This window comes from Benincasa hispida, chromosome 12 (assembly GCF_027475165.1).
Source record: "Benincasa hispida cultivar pf3 chromosome 12, pf3_genome.v1.1, whole genome shotgun sequence".
NCBI classification, from domain to species: Eukaryota; Viridiplantae; Streptophyta; class Magnoliopsida; order Cucurbitales; family Cucurbitaceae; genus Benincasa; species Benincasa hispida.
The window spans coordinates 28,021,019-28,041,751 of record NC_143489.1 but is presented as its reverse complement, the minus strand read 5'-3'; the positions used below and the strand labels follow the sequence as shown (position 1 = coordinate 28,041,751).

Genomic DNA, 20,733 nt, shown 5'->3' with positions numbered 1-20,733 from the left:
TTCCACTAATAAAATAGCTCCTAAAGATCTCTCTCTTTATAATTTTTTTATTATTTTAAAAAGAAAAAGAAAAAAAAAAAAAAAGCTTCATCCAATGGCAAGAGAGCCAAAAGAAATGCACATGCTTGTCTTGTTTGGACATTACACATGCAATAGAATCTCTCTCTCCACATTTCCTTTTTCTTTTTATGTGGGTCTCCCCTACTTGAAAGACAAGTTATAATTTCTTTTGAATTTGTTATTATCTAGAAAAAAATACATGTTTGGTTTGTGATTTCAAAATTTAATAAGTTTCCTTCGGTAATCATTTGATTTTTTTTTTTTTTTTAATTTCTATTTCATGCATCTTTCTTAATTATAATATTGAATTTTTAGCCAAATTTAAAAAACAAAAATAACCTTTTTGAAAGTTATTTTTTTAGTTCTCAAAATTTGGTTTGACTTTTTAAATTATTAGTAAAACGTAAATAACAAATGAAGAAATTTGGAGGTGGAGGTAATGTCCATAAACTTAACTTTAAAAAACAAAACAAAAAACAAAATAGTTACCACAGGGCCTTAGTTTTTAAATTTTGAATTTGATTTCAATTTAGTTTATAGGTTTCAAAATGTTACAATTTTACCCTCCATATTTGAATTTTGTTTTGATTTGGTATCTAGGTTTCAAGATTTATACTTTTAGTTTTGATTTTTTTTAATTATTAAATACTCACTTTCAGTCATTTGCGTTAGTTTCTATTAATTAATTTAAAATAATTATGAAATGAAATTTTAAATTTAATTTTAATGGTGATGAAAATTAGTAAAACTTAAATAATTATAATTCTTTTAATTCTTTTAAATTAATTAATAGACATTAACACTAAAGACGAAAATAAGTAATTAGTGAAATTTTGAGGTTGAAGGTGTAAATATTGAAACCTAGGAACCAAATTGAAATAAAATTCAAATGACAAAGATAAAATTTTAACATTTTGAAACATCGAGACTAAATTGAAATCAAACTTAAAACTTAAGGACCAAGAGTGTAACATTTTGAAACCTAAGGACCAAATAGAAACTATACATAAAACCCAGGGATCAAATTTTTTTTCCCTTTTGTTTTCTTTTACCTAAATTAAATCACTAGTTTAGTTTCTAGATAGTACTTCTTCATTTAGATTAAATGAGTTTTTAGAACTTTCGATTTTGTATGTAGTAAGTTTGTAAATTTCCAATTTTTTTTTATCTAAGTTCTTGACCTATTCAATTTTTTTATAAAAAAAAAATTTAGATATTTATTAGACCTCAAATTGAAAGTTTAATAACCTATTAGATACGAAATTTAATTTTCTATATAATAGTCATTATTGTTATTATTTTTTAAAAATAAAAGTGTTGAACATATTAGAGATGATTATACATAAAATTGAAAGTTGAGCAACATTTGATATTTTTACAGTTTTGGGACCTATTAGGTACAAAATTAAAGGAACCCACTAACTACTTTTTGAAGTTTAATGATCTATTAGACACAAATAAGAAAATCCACGGACCAAATTTATAATGTTACTTTTTTCTTTGGTTTTATTTCGCTTAAAAAAATCTCTGGACCTTTAATTTTGAGTTTAATAGGTACCTATCCTATTGGACTTTTGTTTGTTTTTTTTCCCGAATAAACAAAAATTCATTGATGTATTTGCACAAAATTGAAATGTTAAGAAAATTTATATAGGTCTGTTTATTTAATATAAAATTGAAAGTTCAAAAAACGTATTTAACTCTTAATTACATATTAGATACGTAAATGAAATTTTAGAAACCTATTTGAATGTTTTAAACTTCAACCATCTATTGTTAGACATTATTTTGAAAGTATAGATTCTAATATCATAATTTCAACTATATAATTTTGTTAGAATGCATAACTAATATGATAGTAAAAATTGGTATGTTTGTTTCTCATAATTGAACCTAAAGTCTCAACTCCATTTTAAGTAGGTCATGGATCTTAGTTAAAAATGTTGTCGATCTATAGATTAAGTACTGATGTTTAATTAGAAACATTTTAGCACTAAATATAAATTGTTTTTAGTACAATAATTTTGAGGGGAAAAATTCAAACTTTTTGACTTCTTAATTGAGATTATAATATGTTGCTATGCTCAAGTTTGCGAATAATAATTAAAAAATATTAGTCACTTATAGACATTTTATTTATTTTTGTTCTTTTTATATTTATTTATTTTCTTTATTTTTGTTCTTTTTTTCCTTTGAACGTACTGGAATTATTTGAGAGACTTGCGTGTTAGGAATGAAAATGATAAATAAATAAATAATGGAAGTCATTCTCTTGGTTTACTTAAAAGTAATTTTCAATTCAAGGTGTCCTTCCTTCCACTTTAGTTTGGTTGTGGGTTGCTTATAATTCTAAAATTGCTTGTATGGCAATAAATCATAATTATTTTCAATTTGGTAATTTAAAAAAAAAAAAAAAAAAAAAAAAAAAAAAAAACTAGGATTAATGTCCCTTGTTCTAGCTAGAGGACCAAAGAGTGGCTTTGTCATTGCATTAGACAAAGTAAGGAAGAAAAGTAGTTTCTAATAGAATTTCTAGGTGAAGGTGTTGACAACATCGGATGAAAAATTGGGATCTGATCTGAGAATAATGAATCCAATAAGACATTATTATGAGGGGTGTTTGAGAATCTTACACTAGAAAAATTAGGGAACTTCACACGGTCAATTTGAATTATTACTCCTTCCATTGTCGACGAATTTTAAGATGAGATGAAATGTCGTGTTATCTAATATGGTATTAGAGCTCATAAAATTTAAATGGATATTCGATAAAAAAAAAAAAATTGAGATCTGATCCAAGAATGATAAACTCATATTTTTTTAATAGGAGAAATGATAATGAATAAATTATAAGGGACCGTTTGTTTTTTGGAAATGTAAATAATTGAAATCTTTAGATCCAGAATTATAAATAACTGGAATTACATATGTATGAAATCTTTAGAAAGCCATGTTTATTTCGTAGAAATATGTTTTATAGATACTAAGAATTATTGATAACTATGTTTGTTTTATAGGATTTGTACATAGGAATGTTTACATAGTCTTCCAATAATGCCCATACGACTATTCAGGTAATTTTCTTATTAATTTAATATAACTCGAATTTATATAATATATTTGGTTTTTTTATTAATTTAAATTTATTTTTATATGTTACTTTTTCAACAAATTTATCTTTATTAATTTAATATTTTGTTCTATATCAGAAATTAACATTGTCATAATATTATCCATCAATCCCAAAATACAATGATCCATATTTGTAATAATATAAATATATTTTTCATAAATAAGCTTCAAAACATTAATAATATGAATATTAAATTTACCTCGTAAACGTCTTAAAAAAAGAAAATTTTAGTTAAAAACTATCCTATCAATACTTTTTCAATAAAAAAATAAATAGTAAAAATACATAAATTAATTCAAAATAGATTTATATAGAATCTATTTTACAAAAATTAAAATTAAAAATATAATACGAAGAAAATGAAATACACAATCTAATTTGAAGAAATAAAAAAAATACCTAATCTAGTTTGATACAAAATCTAATCTTTTTTTTTTAAAAAAAACACACATTTTCTATCTTCATTCAATCGTTTGGCTTTCTATCAAAATAGTTGTAGATTTTATATATTAAAATCAAATCTTTTTTCTTCATTTTATTGTTGGACTTTTCATGAGAATAATGGTAGATTTTTTATATTTTGAAACAAAGTTGAACACAAAATCTAATCTTTTACCAAAAAAAAAAAAAAAAAAAAAGTCAAACCTTTTATCTTCATTCTATCGTTGGACCTTCTGTCGATTTTTTTTTTTTTTTTTTTTTTGGTATTTTATGGTAGGACTAGCTCTGGACTCAAATTGAGAATCCATGATACTTAATTTTAATTGAGAGCTTAGTAACTTATTAGATATTTTTTAAAAATTCAAAGAAAAAAATATAAAATATTAAAGAACTAATAGACACATTCAAAATTAAAGTTTGATAAAATGAAAGTCATACCATAATAATAAGATCTAGACTCAAGTCTCAACGAGGAGAACAAAAGTTTTTTTAACAAAATAAAAATACAAAGAACTCTCATTTGTGTTATGGATTCAATAAAAAAAAACACAATCAAGATTTTTTTCTCCAAAAAAACACACACAAACGCAAATTAACCCTAATTATAATCTAGTCTCAACAAAGAAAATACAAAAACATAAGCTGAAACGCGCTCTATACTAAATGAGAGACTTTGATACCTTCAATTTCAAAGTAAGGTCTCGACATAAATCTCATATGAAAAAAGGGAATGCAAAATAGAGAAAAAGTAAAAAAATAAATAAATAAAACGAAAATACCTTGTACAGAATTCATTTAGAGTTTTGTGTGAGAGACTCTTGCAAATGAAACCTAATTAAAAAGTTGGCAAGAGAAAAAAACCAATGTGGTGGTTAATTATATACTAATTAGGGATAAATATAAGAATTGTAATTTTATGGATATGGAATCTTGAAAATCCATCATTTCAATTAGAATAAAGATGCCTAGATTAGAAGAATTTTAAGATGTCTGGTATCTTTGGATGTCTGGCTCTTTCAAAATTAATGCAATACAAACAAAAGAATCTTAATGTCCATCCATCTGGGATAATCTTAAGAATTTCAATAGTTGAATTCTTATAATGGTTTGTATTTTTTTTAAATACAGTAGTTGAATTTTTAGTCAAATTCCAAAACAAAAACAAGTTTTTAAAAGTCACTTCTTTTAGTTTTCAAAATTTGACTTGGTTTTTAAACCATCGGTAAAAGATGGATAATAAAAGAAGAATTTTAGAGATAAAAGTAATGTCCATAGACTTAATTTTCAAAAACAAAAATAAAAAATCAATTGGTTACCAAACATACCCTTAGTTTTTTTTATTTTTAAAAGTTATATTTGTTTCCTCTCAATTTCACAATGATATTCATAATTGTGAGTAAAATAGTTGTATTCTTAACCAAATTCTAAAACAAGAAAAAATATATTTTAAAAACAAATACTTGTTTTAGTTTTCAAAATTTGGCTTAGTTTTTTTAAAACATTAATAGAAAATAGATAACAAAACAAACAAACCTAGAAGTGGAAGAATGTGGTTAATTTTTAAAAATCAAATGGTTACTCAATGGAATCTATATTATCTATGCTTATACAATTAGAAACATTTTAATTTTAGTGTGCTAACTTTGATTAAATTTCTTTTGTATTGTCTAATTTGAGAGTGGGAAAATATGTGAGTAATCAATAGTTTTGAGAGAGTGTTATTATAATTGGGATCGGAAGATAGAATTATTGTGTAATTGTAGCAAATTTTTACATTAAAATTTTTTTTAGTCCGTAGTTTTTCTCCTACTTGAGAGTTTACTATGTAAAATCTTACGTTCTTAGTTTTTTTTAATTATTTTCTTTTTTTTAATTTCTCTATTATTTTTCTATTTATCATTGCGGTAGAAATAGGAGATTTTTTCCGATATATATATTCTAAAGTTTAAGAAATTGTTAAAATATAGCATATATAGAAACTAACTAATAACTTCACATTTTTATGTTTATTGCACAAAATTTATACCGAGGTTCAATCCAATCATATGACATTTGATTGGATCAAATTATTGTCAGACAATTAATTCAAAAGTGAGTAAAAAGGTTAATATAATATCGTTATGGAATATTTTATTTTGTTACTCTAACTTCCTTTGTTATTTCTCAAAAAAGAAAAGAAAGGAAAAAAAAAAAAATACTCCCTTTGTTATTTGTATTCTGTTTTTCAATAACTAATACGTCGATTTTTATACATAAATCAAAATTATAGTATGCTGATTTTTTTTCTTTTTTGACGGTTATATGAGGAAGAAGATTGAATATCATATTTCCATTTTCATAATGTATTTATATATCAATTAAACTATATTCATATTAAATCTAGAAATTTTATTTTTTTTATAATAAACATATTTTAATACGCTTAAGAGATATTAGAATATAATTAAAAGTCATTGTCACTCAAATGTTTTAAATAAGCATTTACTCGAACAAGAAAAAAAAACACCGACTAATTTGAATAATAAGAAAGAATAAGTTTGAATCTTACGAAAAAAATAAAAAAGAAAGAAAGAATAAGTTTGAAACACGAAGTGTAAACGGTGTGTTTTTCAAAAGTCATTTTCCCACGATAACAATAATGGTATATAGAATATAATAATAAAAAGAACACACTCAATGCAAATGATTATTCAATTAAATAAATTAGAAACTACCTATTTAAATTTTATTCCAATTTGTAAAATATAACTCTACATCATTGTTAATTATTTGATGTTAAAATTTCAGATCTACGCATCTTACTTGTTAAAAAAAAAAAAAACTTTACGTACCATTTATGAATCCTTATCCGTCAATAAATTCCAAAAGAATCAAAGAATGTTAAAGATTGTGAGTAAGTTTCAATTATATTGCTTTTAAAATACCTTTAAAAAGGGCCAATCCCAATACTTCAAACAAACTCTATTGAGCCTATTAGATATAACAAATTCTGTTATTTTCTGTTTTATAATGTAAGTCTGTTATTTACATTATCAATTTATGTACATATACTTTTTTAAGATAAGTTAATAAGATTAAACCAATTTTCTCTTTCATTTACATTTCTAATATGGTATTAGTAGTTTAAACCTTCTTCCAATTTTTCATGTACATAATCACCATGAATTCTCCAAATTTATCTTTTTGTCTCCAATTGTTCTTCCGTCTTTGATTTCGACGGTTATTCCAACTTCACAGCAAATCTTCAATTTTTCACAATGACAGTACAATGGTACATCTTCCAATAATCCATTCTTCACTACATAATTCTTAAAATCTTGTTCTTATTTTTATTTACATTTCTAATAAATTTTTTTTTGAAACTTTTCGTTCCTAACATGGTGTCACCATTCAAATCTCCCCAATAGCCTTTAGACCCACATTATTGTTGATCACAACAACATCAAGGGGTTGAAATTTTTTTTATGCATTGAATGATAATAATTGTGAGCATTTACTAATCAAGAATTCTCGTAGAACGACGCTCAACAAGATTTTGCATGATCTCTAAAAAGTTTAGGTGCCTAACACGTGTTGCTTCCAAAGTTAAAAATAAATAAATATTTTTAATTAAAAAAGTTACCTCCATATATATATATATATATATATTTTTTTTTTCATTTCCCTTGCAAGCACCAAATTTCAAGAATTTCGTTTTCATTCTCTTGTTCACAGCTTGGAAAAGTTGTATAATCAACGATGACACCTTTGGTGGAGATTAAGACATATTGGAAGTGCATTTAAGCATGCCTACCACATGCAAATCTTTATCTTCCTAAGAACATTTAGTCCCCTCAAAGTCCTTCGATCATGTTTTCGTGGTCCTCTTGATGTCAAAGCCTTGTTCGGATTCTCGAATGTCTCTATCGAGAAAAAATATTCAAGAAAATCGTCACAGTATAGCTGATAGCGTTGCACTATTAAATGTATGAGATCAGACAAATCTACTAAACTAGAAGAAATATATAGACTTTTTAATCTACGGACAATCATATTATATACGACAACAATAAATTTTTCTAACTATGAGATTTTGGCTAAATAGTATATATTTAATTATATCCATTTTCCCTTTGTGTAAACTTTTTTCTAATACTTAAAAAAATCATGTGTCACATCAACTTCTTTTATTTTTTTAGTATTAGACAAATGTAATAGTTAAAAAAAAAAATCATACACGGAATCTAAATTATTAGAAAACCAATATAATTATAATGAAAAATAAATAAATTTGACCCCTAAATTTATTAAATTTTATCGATTATAAATCTCAGCTTTCAATTTCATCAAATTATACTTTAAATTTATTATAAATATTTTAATCTTAACCTCAAGTTTAATGCATTAAAAAAATATTTTTATGTCATTTTGATAAATTATAAACAAACGTATGGTATAAATTAATAAGAATTTCGAGAAAAAAAATGTAATATGTAAACTAACTTTTCATTAAATTTTGTAAATTTTGACAAAGTTATTTCATGATTAATTTATACCATAATTTTTTTTCACAGTGAAGATAGAGATAATGTGACATGAAAAGGAATTCTATAAATAAATAAATGAATATATATACATATATAAAGAGTTTGGATAAAATATTGATCGAAGGGAAAACAAAATCCACCGAGGGTATATAAGGATTTATTTGAATCGACTAAAAAAATGTTTTTTTAGAAAATTTATTTTTATTTAATTTTTTTTAATAAAATCAATTTAAAATATATTTTGAAAATGTTTCAAAAACTATTTTGAATGATTTTTAAGTATTTCAATTTGTTTTAAACGAATTTATTTTTAAAAGTAAACACTTAGAAAGTTAAACCAAACACAATCTAAACCAAAAAAAAAAAAAAAGAATTGGGTCCTCTTTGCAATTAATTGTATATAAAAAACAAAAAAGAATGTCTAAGAATTTTTTTTAAATTTTATTTTAAATTAGGGTTAAGACACAAACAAAGAAGAGAGTAAAGACAAAACAAAGACATTATGGCTTTCCACAATTTCTTTTCTTACCAATATATTCTTAGGGAGAATTTTAGGGATTATTTGTCCTGAAATTCGGATTCTATTCGATATGTTAATATCGAGCTGAATAGATTTTAGGGATATCTGTTTGACAAATTTATTTTTTTAAAGGATATTTGCAATGCACGATAGAATAGGAAAAAAAATCTAAAAATATATTATATTTTAAAAATATTTATAAATATAGATGAGTTGACTACTCAATCTTTAAATTATTTTTTTTTTAATTTCTAATTTCACCCTCCCTTGTCTTATTTTGTTGTACAACTTTTTTTTAGTCTTTTTATTTTATTTTTGCTTCTTCGATTTTTCTTATTCCCTCCCTATTTTCATTTTATTTTCTTTCTTAGTTTTTGATTCTTCATTTTTTTTTTTAATTTTATTCTTTCTTTTATCCGATTTTTGCTTATTTTCCTTTATTTTTTTATTTTCTTCATTTCCTTCTTTTTTTCCTTTCTTTCTTCAGCTCTTACTTATTCTTTTTTTAATTTTTATTTTTTTCCATTTCTCCGACTTTTCTTCTTCCTTTATCTTTTTTTTATTATTTTATTTTCTTGTCTTTCTCCGATTTTTTGCTTTTCTCTTTCTCTTTCTTCTTTCTTTTTTAGTTTTTCTTTCATTTTTCCAAATTTTTTTTCCTTTTTTCCTATTTAATTTTCTTTCTTTTTCTTCAGTTTTTACTTCTTCTCTTTCACTTATTTTTAAAAATTTTCTTTCCTTTATTTGAATTTTTTCTTCTTCCCCTTTTTTTCACAAGAATTATGAGGCTAAGTTCCATACGCATAACTTGAAAGTATTCAATTCATAAGTGACTTGACACCAACAAGCCAATCATCAAGTTTGATTATTATAACAAATAATAAATATAAATAGCAAATGAAAGTCTATCAGTGGTAGCCACTAATATTTTCTATCTTTGATAGCTTAATCTTTGATTATATTTTCGTAGTTAATAGCCACTTGTAGAAATTTATCAATGATAGCCAACTTAGTGAATTTAATTAATAAAGTTGAATCTCGAACTAAAATGTAAGTGGAATGCCTGGAAGTTATCACTAATAGAATATTTATCAGTGATAGAAGCTATTATCAAAAAGAAAAGAGACTTATAAATATTTGGAAAGGACAAAAAGGGGTAAAAAGGTGTTCAGTGGTTATGATTGATAGAACTACTACTAATAGCATGTTTCCAATGGATAGGAGCTAATACTAATAGCATGTTATCGATGATAGAAGCTACCACTGATAGCATGTTATCAGTGATAGAGAACTATCACTGATAGCATGATATCAGTGAGATCGTCGATAGCATCTTATTAGTGATGTTATCAGTGAAAGAAGCTATCACTGATAACCGCAATATGAGTGATGTTAGTGATATCGGTGATAAAACTTAAGTGATATCTATATATCGAGTTTCTTTCAAAGGTGATAACCAGTTATAGAAATCTATCATTAATAGCCTTAAGTGTTAATATTTCAAGGTTGATTCTAATTTATCAAAGTCTATCAGTGATAATGACTGATAGCTGCTATCAGTGATAGCCATGATAAAAGATTATTAGTGATAACTACTATGTAATCAAAGTTGTTGGTCTTCTTTTAAAGTTGATCACTATTTATAAATCCATCATTGATAGTCACTGATAGCCTTAAGTAGTAATATTTCAACGTTGATTCCAATTGATGAAAGTGAATCAATGATAGCTAATAATAATTGATAACAAATTAAAAGTTAATATTTCAAGATTGTATTAATTTTTCTAAAATTGAAAGCTATCGCTAATAGCAACTATCATCGATAGCAATTAATAGAAGTTATCAATGATAGCAGCTGATAGAACCTATCAGTGGTCATCACTGATAGCTGCTATCAGTGATAGCAGTTGATAGCAGCTATCAGTGATTATCAGTGATAGCTTTTAATTTGAGAAAACCGAGAAGAAGCGAAAAAAATGGTGGCTAAACATGAGTTTTTTAGTCTTTTACCATTTTTTGATCTATATATGCAATTATTTTATCCTTGTACTACATATTCTATTATTTTGGGCTTAAATTCTATTTATGCAACTTAGAATTTCAAACTCAAATAGTGAATTTTTTTTAAAAAAAAAGATTACCTTTTATAATTTTTTTAATCTAGATTTTGAAATAAAATTCTAAAATGGAGAATTGCATTAAAAAATTATACCAACTTTGATGTAAACATAATATAACATATTATAAATATACCAAATTAATAAGAAAAATATATTGATAAAAGTAGTTATTAAACGTTGAGAGATTCAACATTAATTTTCAGTTGGTAAGTAGAACTATTTCTAATGGTTTCTGAATAGGTAAGCAAATGGGTAGCACTTGATAACAATGAAAGGTAATTATAAATATAACAGTGAAGCTCAAAGTATTAGTAAATATAATATATATTGCAAAATAATTTGTAATTATATAGCAAGATTTAAATTCGATTTTCAGAGCCGATTAATAATAGCCTATATCATTGATAGAATCTTATAAATAATAAATTTTGCTATATTTGCAATTCCTTAAAGCTATTGCTATATGTTTAATTCTAAAGTACTACCAATTGTAATTACCCTAATTATTGAAATAGATAGCACTTTTATGATCTATCACGAATGGATTCTGAGAGCTGAATTTGAATTTTACTATGTTTATAAATTCTTTTGTATTGTGTTATATCTGTTAATACTTCAGACATAATTGCTATATTTACAATTAATATATTTTCCACTACTTTTAAAACTGAAATCCAATTTCTAAATTTACTATCAAATACATGTCCACGAATAATGAAAATGTGAAATACGATTTTATTTTCCTTTGAATTCCTCGTTTTTCAATTTTTCATGTTTAGATTACTAACCAATACACACTTTAATTTCTCTCTTTTAACTCCATTTCCTTCGAGTTTTGTCGGTGTAATGGCTTTACACAATTTGAAAATTTAGGCATGGTGGTTAATCATTTCATTATTTGTTTTTGTTTTTAAAATTTGTGTGTGTTTTCTCCGAATTTTATATTCATGGTTCTCATATTTACTAGGTAAACATTTGAATTCTTAGCAAAATTTCAAAAACAAAACTAGTTTTTGAAAAGTGACTTGGATTTTGAAAATGCTCCTAAAATATAGACAACAAAGCATAGAAACTAATGCATAGAAATGGTATTTATAAACTTAATTTTTAAAAATCAAATGGTTACCAAATAGGGCTTTAGAGACCCAAATGCAACCTAACTTAGGTGCCCAAAAATGCATTTTCTCTTATTTGTACTGTTATGTAACTTTTCTAGCCTTCCCCTTTCTAAACAATGTGATGTTAACTAAAACTCTAACCCTCCAAATTTTCCTTCCTATTATAATTGACGATATTTTGAACTTGACCATTTAGGTCATGTCTTGTAATTATTTAATTTTTAATTTTTAGTTTTTGAAAATTACACATATAAATACTCATTCTACTTCTAAATTTTTTATTTTGTTATCTACTTTCTTTCAATATTTTAAAAAACAAGATCAAATTTTGAAAACTAAAAAAGTTCATTTTTAAAAACTTGTGTTTTGTTTTTTAAATTTGACTAAGAGCTCAACTCTTTTACCTAAGAAAAATGAAAACCATTTTAGAAATTGTGAGAAAATAGACTTAGTTTCAAAAATAAAAAAACCAATTGATTACCAAATGGAAACTTGATTTTTGGTACAACTCACTACTAAAATGTCAATGTACTGTAACTTCTATTTTTACAACATAATAACATATTTTCATTTAAACAAGAAGGTGAACAAAACATAATGACATATATATATATATATATATATTAAATTTTTATTTTAAAATCTAATCGGGATTAGGATCGGGACGGAAATACTCTCTTCGTCTCTGTCCCTTCTCCGGCGGAGATCTTAAAAAAGTTCCCGATTTGACCCCATCCCCAATCAACGGACGAGGCCCGCAGGAAGTTTGCCAATCCTAAACAAAATACAAATTTTAATTTTATAGATTAGAATCAAAATGAAACAATTAAATAATGACATAATTCATACTTATCTTAAAATTTAAAAGCATTTTAGTACAACTTTTTTTCTTTTTTTTTTTGGAAAACAAAATTTTAGTAACTTAAATTTACATAATTTTATGAAGTTCGCTCATCTGTTAGACAGAAAATATTCAAATACTTTAAAAACTTATTCAACACTCTAAAATTCAAATCACAATCTTTGAACTTAATCATATAAATTAAGTTAAATTATATAGTGTAGCTTCTAAATATCAAGGTTTCCATACTCTAAAAAGTTTGTAATAAGTATTTGGACCCTCTAATGAGTCTCCAAACTTTTTATAATTTATATATAATAAATAATTAAACTTTTAATTTTGTGTTTAATATATCATTGTCCTATTCGACATTAAATTCATAAACCTACAAGATACAAAATTTAATCCATGTCTTTTAGATTTGATGAATTTAATTAAATTTAAATGAACTTTGAGATTTATATTTGTTTGGTTCCATAAATACCACAAATTTAGTCTTTGAATTTTTAAATTTTTTAAAATTTCACGTGTCTTTCAAACACACCATTAGTTTTTCATTAGACATCAATTTCGAATTTATCTCTAATAAATCAATTATTTATATAAAAAAATCAAATTTGTTAAGTACTTTAATAGTAGGCACAAAACTAACCATTCAAGAACCACCTCCTTCATATAGAATTGAAATATCAGGAATTTGTATGACAGATTCAAAAGTTCAGTTTTTTTTTTTTTTTGAATTTTTTTTTAATAATCCCCAGATTTTAAGTCTAGTTTATATTTAGTCTCAAAAGTCTAGTTTATATTTTGTCTCAAAATAATACATATTTAGTCCTGACGTTTTGAGTTTGGTTTCAATTTATTTCATAAGTTTTAAAATATTACAATTTTATCTTTACATTTGAGTTTTGTTTCAATTTGGTTTCTATGTTTCAATATTTACATTTTTAACCTTGTTTTTTTCACTAAATACTCATTATTCATTTTGAGTGTTAATTTATGTTAATAAATTAAGAATAATCAAAAGAATTACGATTAATTAAGTTTTGCTATTTTTCATTATTTTAAAAAAAAATCACTTCATAAATATTTTTAATTAATCTATAGAAATTGACGTCCATGAATGAAAGTGAGTATTTAATGAAAAATTGAGGTTGAAAATGTAAAATCTTGAAATTAAGGACAAAACTCAAATCTCAAGAATAAAACCGTAACATTTTGAAACTTAGAGACTAAATTGAAACCAAACTCAAAATTTAAGAATTAAGGTCTCTTTGATATCATTTCATTTTTTGTTTTTTAAAATTAAGCCTATTTCCTCTTAGTTTTTACCATAATTTACATTTGCTTAAATACAATTGTTGAATTCTTAGTCCAATTCTAAAAACAAAGACAAGTTTTTAAAACTACTTTTTAAAATTTTTAAAATTTGACTTAGTTTTTTAAATCGTAAAAAATAGATAACAAAGAAAGAAATTTAAAAGTAAAAATAGTGTCTATAAATTTAGTTTTCAAAAACAAAAAACTAAAAATCAAATGATTAGTCAACGAAATTTAAATGAATACTTTGAAATCATAATATCAAATAAAAATTAAATCCAAAACTTAAAAGATAAAAAAAAAAAAAAAAAAAAAAAGAAGATATTTTTTGATTTTTTAGTAAAAATAAAAGAAAATTCAATAAACCACAGGTCCAATGTCCTAGCACACGTTCACGTACTTCGATTTTCGAGAATTTATAATTTAACCGAAAAGAAATTATGATTTATCCGCCATTTGTTGAAAAAAAAAAAAAAAAAAAGTATAAATGTAGCTACCAGTTGATAATAATGGGTACAAAACCCACACACATCTCTTTCTCTCTCTCTCACATATGAGCACAATTCCCTTTTCCCCCAACTCGTTCTATATCCTCTCTTTCTCTCAAATTTCTCAACACACTTTACCATTTTCAAAAAACAAAAAACATGGGTTTACAAACCCAACTCAACGATTTCTCCTACCACTCTCTCCCTCTCTTCTTCCTCTCTCTCCTCGCCAATTTCCTCTCCCTCCTCCGCTCCGCCTTCCTCTCCGCCGCATCTCCCGCCGCCGACGACCGTCTCCCTCTCCCTGATATTTCCCCTCTCCCCCATCACCTTCATCTTAATCGCCTCCTCTCCCACCGCTTCTCTCCCTCCGACAACGCCCACTCTGCCTCCGATTGCGTCGTCTGCCTCTCCCCTCTCTCCGCCGGCCACCTCGTCCGCCGCCTCCCCTGCCGCCACCTCTTCCACAAAGACTGCCTTGACGGCTGGCTTCACCATCTCAACTTCAACTGCCCTCTCTGCCGCACTCCTCTTCTTCTAGACCAGCGCGTTCCACTCACGCGCCGCCATCGCTTCCGTCTCCCTGACCACGTTATTGCTTGGTTCTCTCTTCGATGATCTCACGGCTCTAAGCCTGCCACGTGTTCGAATCCTTTTCATTCATGATTCCGATGCTTTTTTTTTTAACCTTTTTTCCGAATATCATTTTTTTTTTTTACAATTTTTTAGGGGGTGTCTCTTATCATATATCTTATGGCAGTTTTGACCATGGGCGCCTTTTTTTTTTTTTTTTTTTTTTTACCTTTCTGCCCCCTTTTTCTTTTTGAAGAATCCTCAGATTTTTTTTTTTTTTTTTTTTTTTTTTTTTTTTTAGATTTACCGCTGTAAAATTTGCACATTCTATGGTGTTTAATAATATAGAGTTATTTTGTATTTTTTTTTTACTTTGTTTATTTATTATTACTCTTTGAATGTTTAATTTTGTTGATTCTGTGTAATTTTTGTTTATAATTAAATGCAGTGAATATTTAGAATCCAAGTGAAGAACATGTGTGAACAAAAGCTTGACGGCCAATGTGAAAGCTTATTAAGTAAAAAGCCTTATTCCTTGGTTGTTGCAAAACCTTCCTTTGTAATTAAATTTAGAGAGCAATGCTAACAAAATATTAATAAATAAATAAATAGGAATTTGTTACATGACAAACTAAAATTATATTTGGACAATTAGGTGGGATAGATGTACCTCACTAAAAAGTCCATTAGACCTAAAAAAAGATAAGCTTTATTGCCACGTGGATAAGATTGTTATAAAAAATGAGATGCTTGTATATATATTTTTTTAATTGTAAATAAAATGAATTTTCAATATAAAATTGTTAAACGGAATTAAATATAGATGTCTCAGGGATCCAGATATTTTTATATATTAAAAAAAATATTATTTGTTTCGAAAACAAAAAGTGTTATTTGAGAGTTGGGTTTAAAATATAGGACAAATTGCTAGGTATTAATGTTTCTCTTTATCAATTATTTAAAAAATAATTGAATGAGAGGATGTAGATATAGATCTTAAATTGATGTTCATTTTGAGGTAATTAGTTTTTTTTTTGGTAAAGGCATTAGATTAAATACATGAGTAAGAGAATTGAACCTCTGATCTCGATGTTAATAATACAAATACTATGTCAATTAAGTTATGCTTATCTTGTCAGTTAATTAGTTAGAATGTCTAAAATGTAGAAAGTTAATTTCTCGGAAGTCAAATGTTAAAGAGTTAAAAGATAACCACACTTAGTTATCAAATGTTATGGTAAGTAGATGTTTTTTTTTTAACATTATGTGAGGTGGAAGATCGAATCTCTGATCTCAAAATCGATAGTACAAATTTATACCAATAGAGTTATGTTCATATTGGCAATGTAGTTGTAAGAGTAAGGTTGTGTTATTTTTATTCTATTTTGTAAGGTTGGGTTGGGTGTTAGGTTGAATAGAATTTTTTTCAAGTTGATCCAACCCAACTTGTATTACATATATATTATAAGTTTTAATTTTCCAGGATTTTAACTTTAGGTTGAACTGTTAATGTCTTTTTAGAATTGTTACGATATTTATCTTTACTTAAATTTTGTTATATATAACACTGATATTTGGTATTTAACATTTGAAGTTTATGAGATTTTAGTTATTAGTCATAAGTTATAGATAAATTTAAGTATTTTAAATTAATAAAATAATAATAATAACTCAACAACCCAACGTGAATTTTAAGGGTCGATTGGAGAACCCTATTCAAGTCTTTCGAGTAGCCAACCCAACCAATTCGAATTTTCATATTGGTCCAAGAAATCCCTCAACCCATCCCTGCGTATCCTATGTACTCCCATAACATAATTACTTGGATATATAAATTATTTACCTATATTTGGCATGAACATAAATCCGGTTGTCAATCTAAGCATAGCACAATAAATAAGATGTTAATTATCATTTCAAAAGTCGATTATTCAATCCTCATCCCTATAATTATCAAAGGTAAGAAAACCATAAAGGAGCGTTTTGGGCATTGATATGAGTTGAGTTGAGATAAAAGCTCAACTCAATGTTTGATCCACCAACTTGTGAAGTTAGTGTGAAGTTGGTGAAAAATAACTCAACTCCAACTTCTACAATGTTTATTATTGAAGTTTGCACATTTATTGAGGAACTCTATCTTCACCTCTTCCCCTCTCCCTCTCTCCAATGTTTCCAATAACTCCACCCACCAACCACCGTCGATGACTAACTTCGGCCACACGCTCCGAAGACCACCTCCAACAACCACTTCCGGTGATGATCTTTGATGCCCAACTTTGACTACAACAATCATTAGCAACTATTGCCCACTCCCATGCTTCGACAACCACCTTCGATGAAGATCACCTCCAACAATCATCTCCAGAAACCACCTTCAGTGTCCAACTCCACAGACTACCACCTTCGGTGCTAACCACGTATGGATACCACCAATACTGCATCTTATAAGGCTTTCTACTTCTTTGTTGGGCACCTGAGGATTCTACCTAACATGGCTAAGAGAGGACCCTATTGTCACTCTGATATCATTTGTAAAAAAAGACAAACCTCCAAATATCTCTATAATAGTACGATATTATCCACTTCGAGCATAAACTCTCATGGTTGTACCCTCAGTTTCATCCAAAAGGTCTTATACCATTGCTGATAGTAGTTTTCACTTATATACCCATGATTTCTCTTATCTAGCCAATGTGAAACTTTGATCGAATTCCCAACATCAACATGCATGCAAATATAAAAACCTACAATTTGGCATAAGATGCCATAAAAACCCTTAAACCCTTTTTTAATACTTTTTTTGTGCATATTACTCTCCTACATTCCACACTAATGTGAAAGTATATTGTAATTTTGTTGTTTATATGAAACAAAAGTATTTTGTCTACCTCAAATACAATGGTTACATGTAAAATTGTAAAATATATGTGAAGGTTTTAAGTTGAAATCTCAACTGAGTATTAAAATTTTGGTAAAAATATGTGTGAAATCGAAGGGTTATAAACAAAAAGTTAATAAAATAAAAATTGAAAGGCATGCTCTAAAAGTAAATCCTAAATCTTTTCTTTTAAAATTTCCAACAATACATGTGTACTTCTAGAAAAAAAAAATAAAAAGTAATCCACACTTTTTTTTAAAAAAAAAAAATGTAGAATCATTTAATAGAAATATTCCAAAAAAAAATCACTAGAAAAGGAAATTATTTAGGTCACAAAAAACTGCACCAAATACTCTTGATTTCAGAATTCAACTCAGCACCACAAATACAAACTCAAACAAAATAATTATGCACCCCAAATATAAACATATAAACTTTATATACTCAGTGTCCAAACAACCCTTCAACCTAGATAATAACTCAATTCCTCCTATCTCAGAGAAGGTTGGTTTGTGACACCAGATCTCAACGTCGAATGATTGATAACTAGAAAAAATCAATTGATTAAGACATTTGACCAAAACTATCATAGATTCAAACTTTACACCTCATATTATTGAATTTTAAAAAAAAAGGTTAAATATCCCTAAACTTTAGGATAGGTTTCAAATATGCTCATCTCATTCGATTCTAAAATGTTTTATTTTCACTCTTAAATTTGGAATATGGCTGATATTGATTCAACAACTAATGTCTAAAAAAAGACATATGTGACATCATTTACAACACCGATTCACATTAATTAACGTGATAAATATGTATTGATTATCGATTTTAATGAAACAAATGACAATAGTAATCTTAATCTTCTATCAAATCGTAAAGAATACTACATACGTCTTCTAATATGTATGCAATAGATGCCACACGTCAGATTCTATGCTTTCTTTTGGTGAAAAAAAAAAGATATTTTGTAATTTAAACAAAATACAAAATTCAAAAACAAAAAAAAAAACTTTTCAAAATAGAAAACATAGTTGTAACCTACTTCAAAGTTTGAAAGTATTTTGTATAATGCAACCTAAATAAAACATAGCTAAATTTTTGTAACAACTATCATGTTTTAGAAGTTTTAGAACTAGAATAACTTTTAGAGAAAATATCAAGTTATACCCCTAAATCCTGAATTAATAATTATATTAATCTAAACATGAACTTTGTAAATATACCAAATTTACACCCTCCATTACGATGTGTTTGGTAAAATATTTTATAAAAGTTATAGTTGTATCAATTAAATCCCAAAATTTTCCTAAATGAAACAATTTAGACTCTTAATCTTAATTATGTTTAAAAATTTTTAACACGAACTCTATTTGTCCATTCTGTTGAATTGACATTTGAAAAAGTTTACAAATGTTTAAGAATTAGTGCATGGATGATTCTCAAAAGTTATGATAATGAAGGGTCTAAATTGATTGACTTAAGAAAATTTAGGAGTTTAATTGATTCAAATTATAAGTTTTATACGATATCGGTCAAAAAAGATTTGGATGAATAAATTGTTCCACTTATGAAAATTTAAGATTTGAATAGATAGAATGATTAGTTCCAGAGTTCTAATTGATATAATCCTAAAATTTAGGGCTATAAATCGATGTTTTCCCTAAAATTTAATATTTATATCACCTCACTCTTTAGTCCTTACACATCTAGAATTAGCAATTTGAATAGTCATGGAGAATATGGTGTGTAGTGTTTAGTATATTGAAAGGGAAAAAAAAAAAAAAAGGAAATTTGTATAATTAACACAAATGGAGAATAAAATTAGTATTATAAAATTCAATATCACCAATCAATTTGCAAACCAAACGCCTCCAAATTGATAATAACCATACATCGGCCAATAATAACAATTAAGTTAATTTCAATTGGTCTACTTTGAAGACTTTTTTTTTAATAATTCAAATTGATTAAAGCCATTTTTTCCCACTAGATGGATTTTCATATTGTTCAAAGTTAGTCAAAATCAATGAAATTGATTTATATGAAAGTTTTATTCAATTTTTGGCATTTTTGAAAGATGTCCTTCCAACCAATCCCTATCCAAGAAGAAAAGGAAAACAAAGCACTAAGAAGCAAAATGTTACAAGGAAACCCAAAATGCCCATTTGGGAGAAAATTTTGTTTTGTTTTGTTTTTGTGCTTTCTTTGCTTTTTTAGCTCTTTCCAAACAACTTTAACATTAAGAATTAATTGTGTTTAACTTATTCATTACTCAATTCAAATAATCAGACATTAAGTGTCTTTTTCTATAGATTAAATGTTTAAGACCTAACAATTTAATTTGACAAGCAAAATGGAAGATTTCACGTCATGAAGTTCGTGTTAGTATAAAGTCCGGCATCATTTATAGAATATTTCACGTCATGAAGCTCTTTGCATATATTTGAAATTAATGTCACACATTCGGATTTCTATTAAGTTTTAGAGATTGTCTAATAAAGTTTAATTAAGGTATAACCATGATTAGAAAACTTGTAATAGCATAATGATCAAAATTATAATTCAATTTTGCAGTTGTAGCCCCACTGATGACATACTTAAAGCGATGTGTCATTGAATTTTTCTTTATTTTCAAAGGGAAAAGAAAGAAAAGAACAATGAAAATTAATGAGTTAATGTCAAATAATGACAACGTTGGTTAATGGGGCG

At 26.2% G+C, this 20,733-nt stretch overlaps 1 protein-coding gene across 1 annotated transcript; it reads left to right on the top strand.

Moving 5' to 3' along the window:
• Positions 1–14,587: 14,587 nt before the first annotated feature.
• LOC150031907 (E3 ubiquitin-protein ligase RHA2B-like) lies at positions 14,588–15,510 on the top strand. The gene has a single exon (XM_090308501.1). It carries the CDS (start codon positions 14,727–14,729, stop codon positions 15,183–15,185), a length of 459 nt encoding a protein of 152 aa, XP_090164627.1. The 5' UTR covers positions 14,588–14,726; the 3' UTR covers positions 15,186–15,510.
• Positions 15,511–20,733: the final 5,223 nt, after the last annotated feature.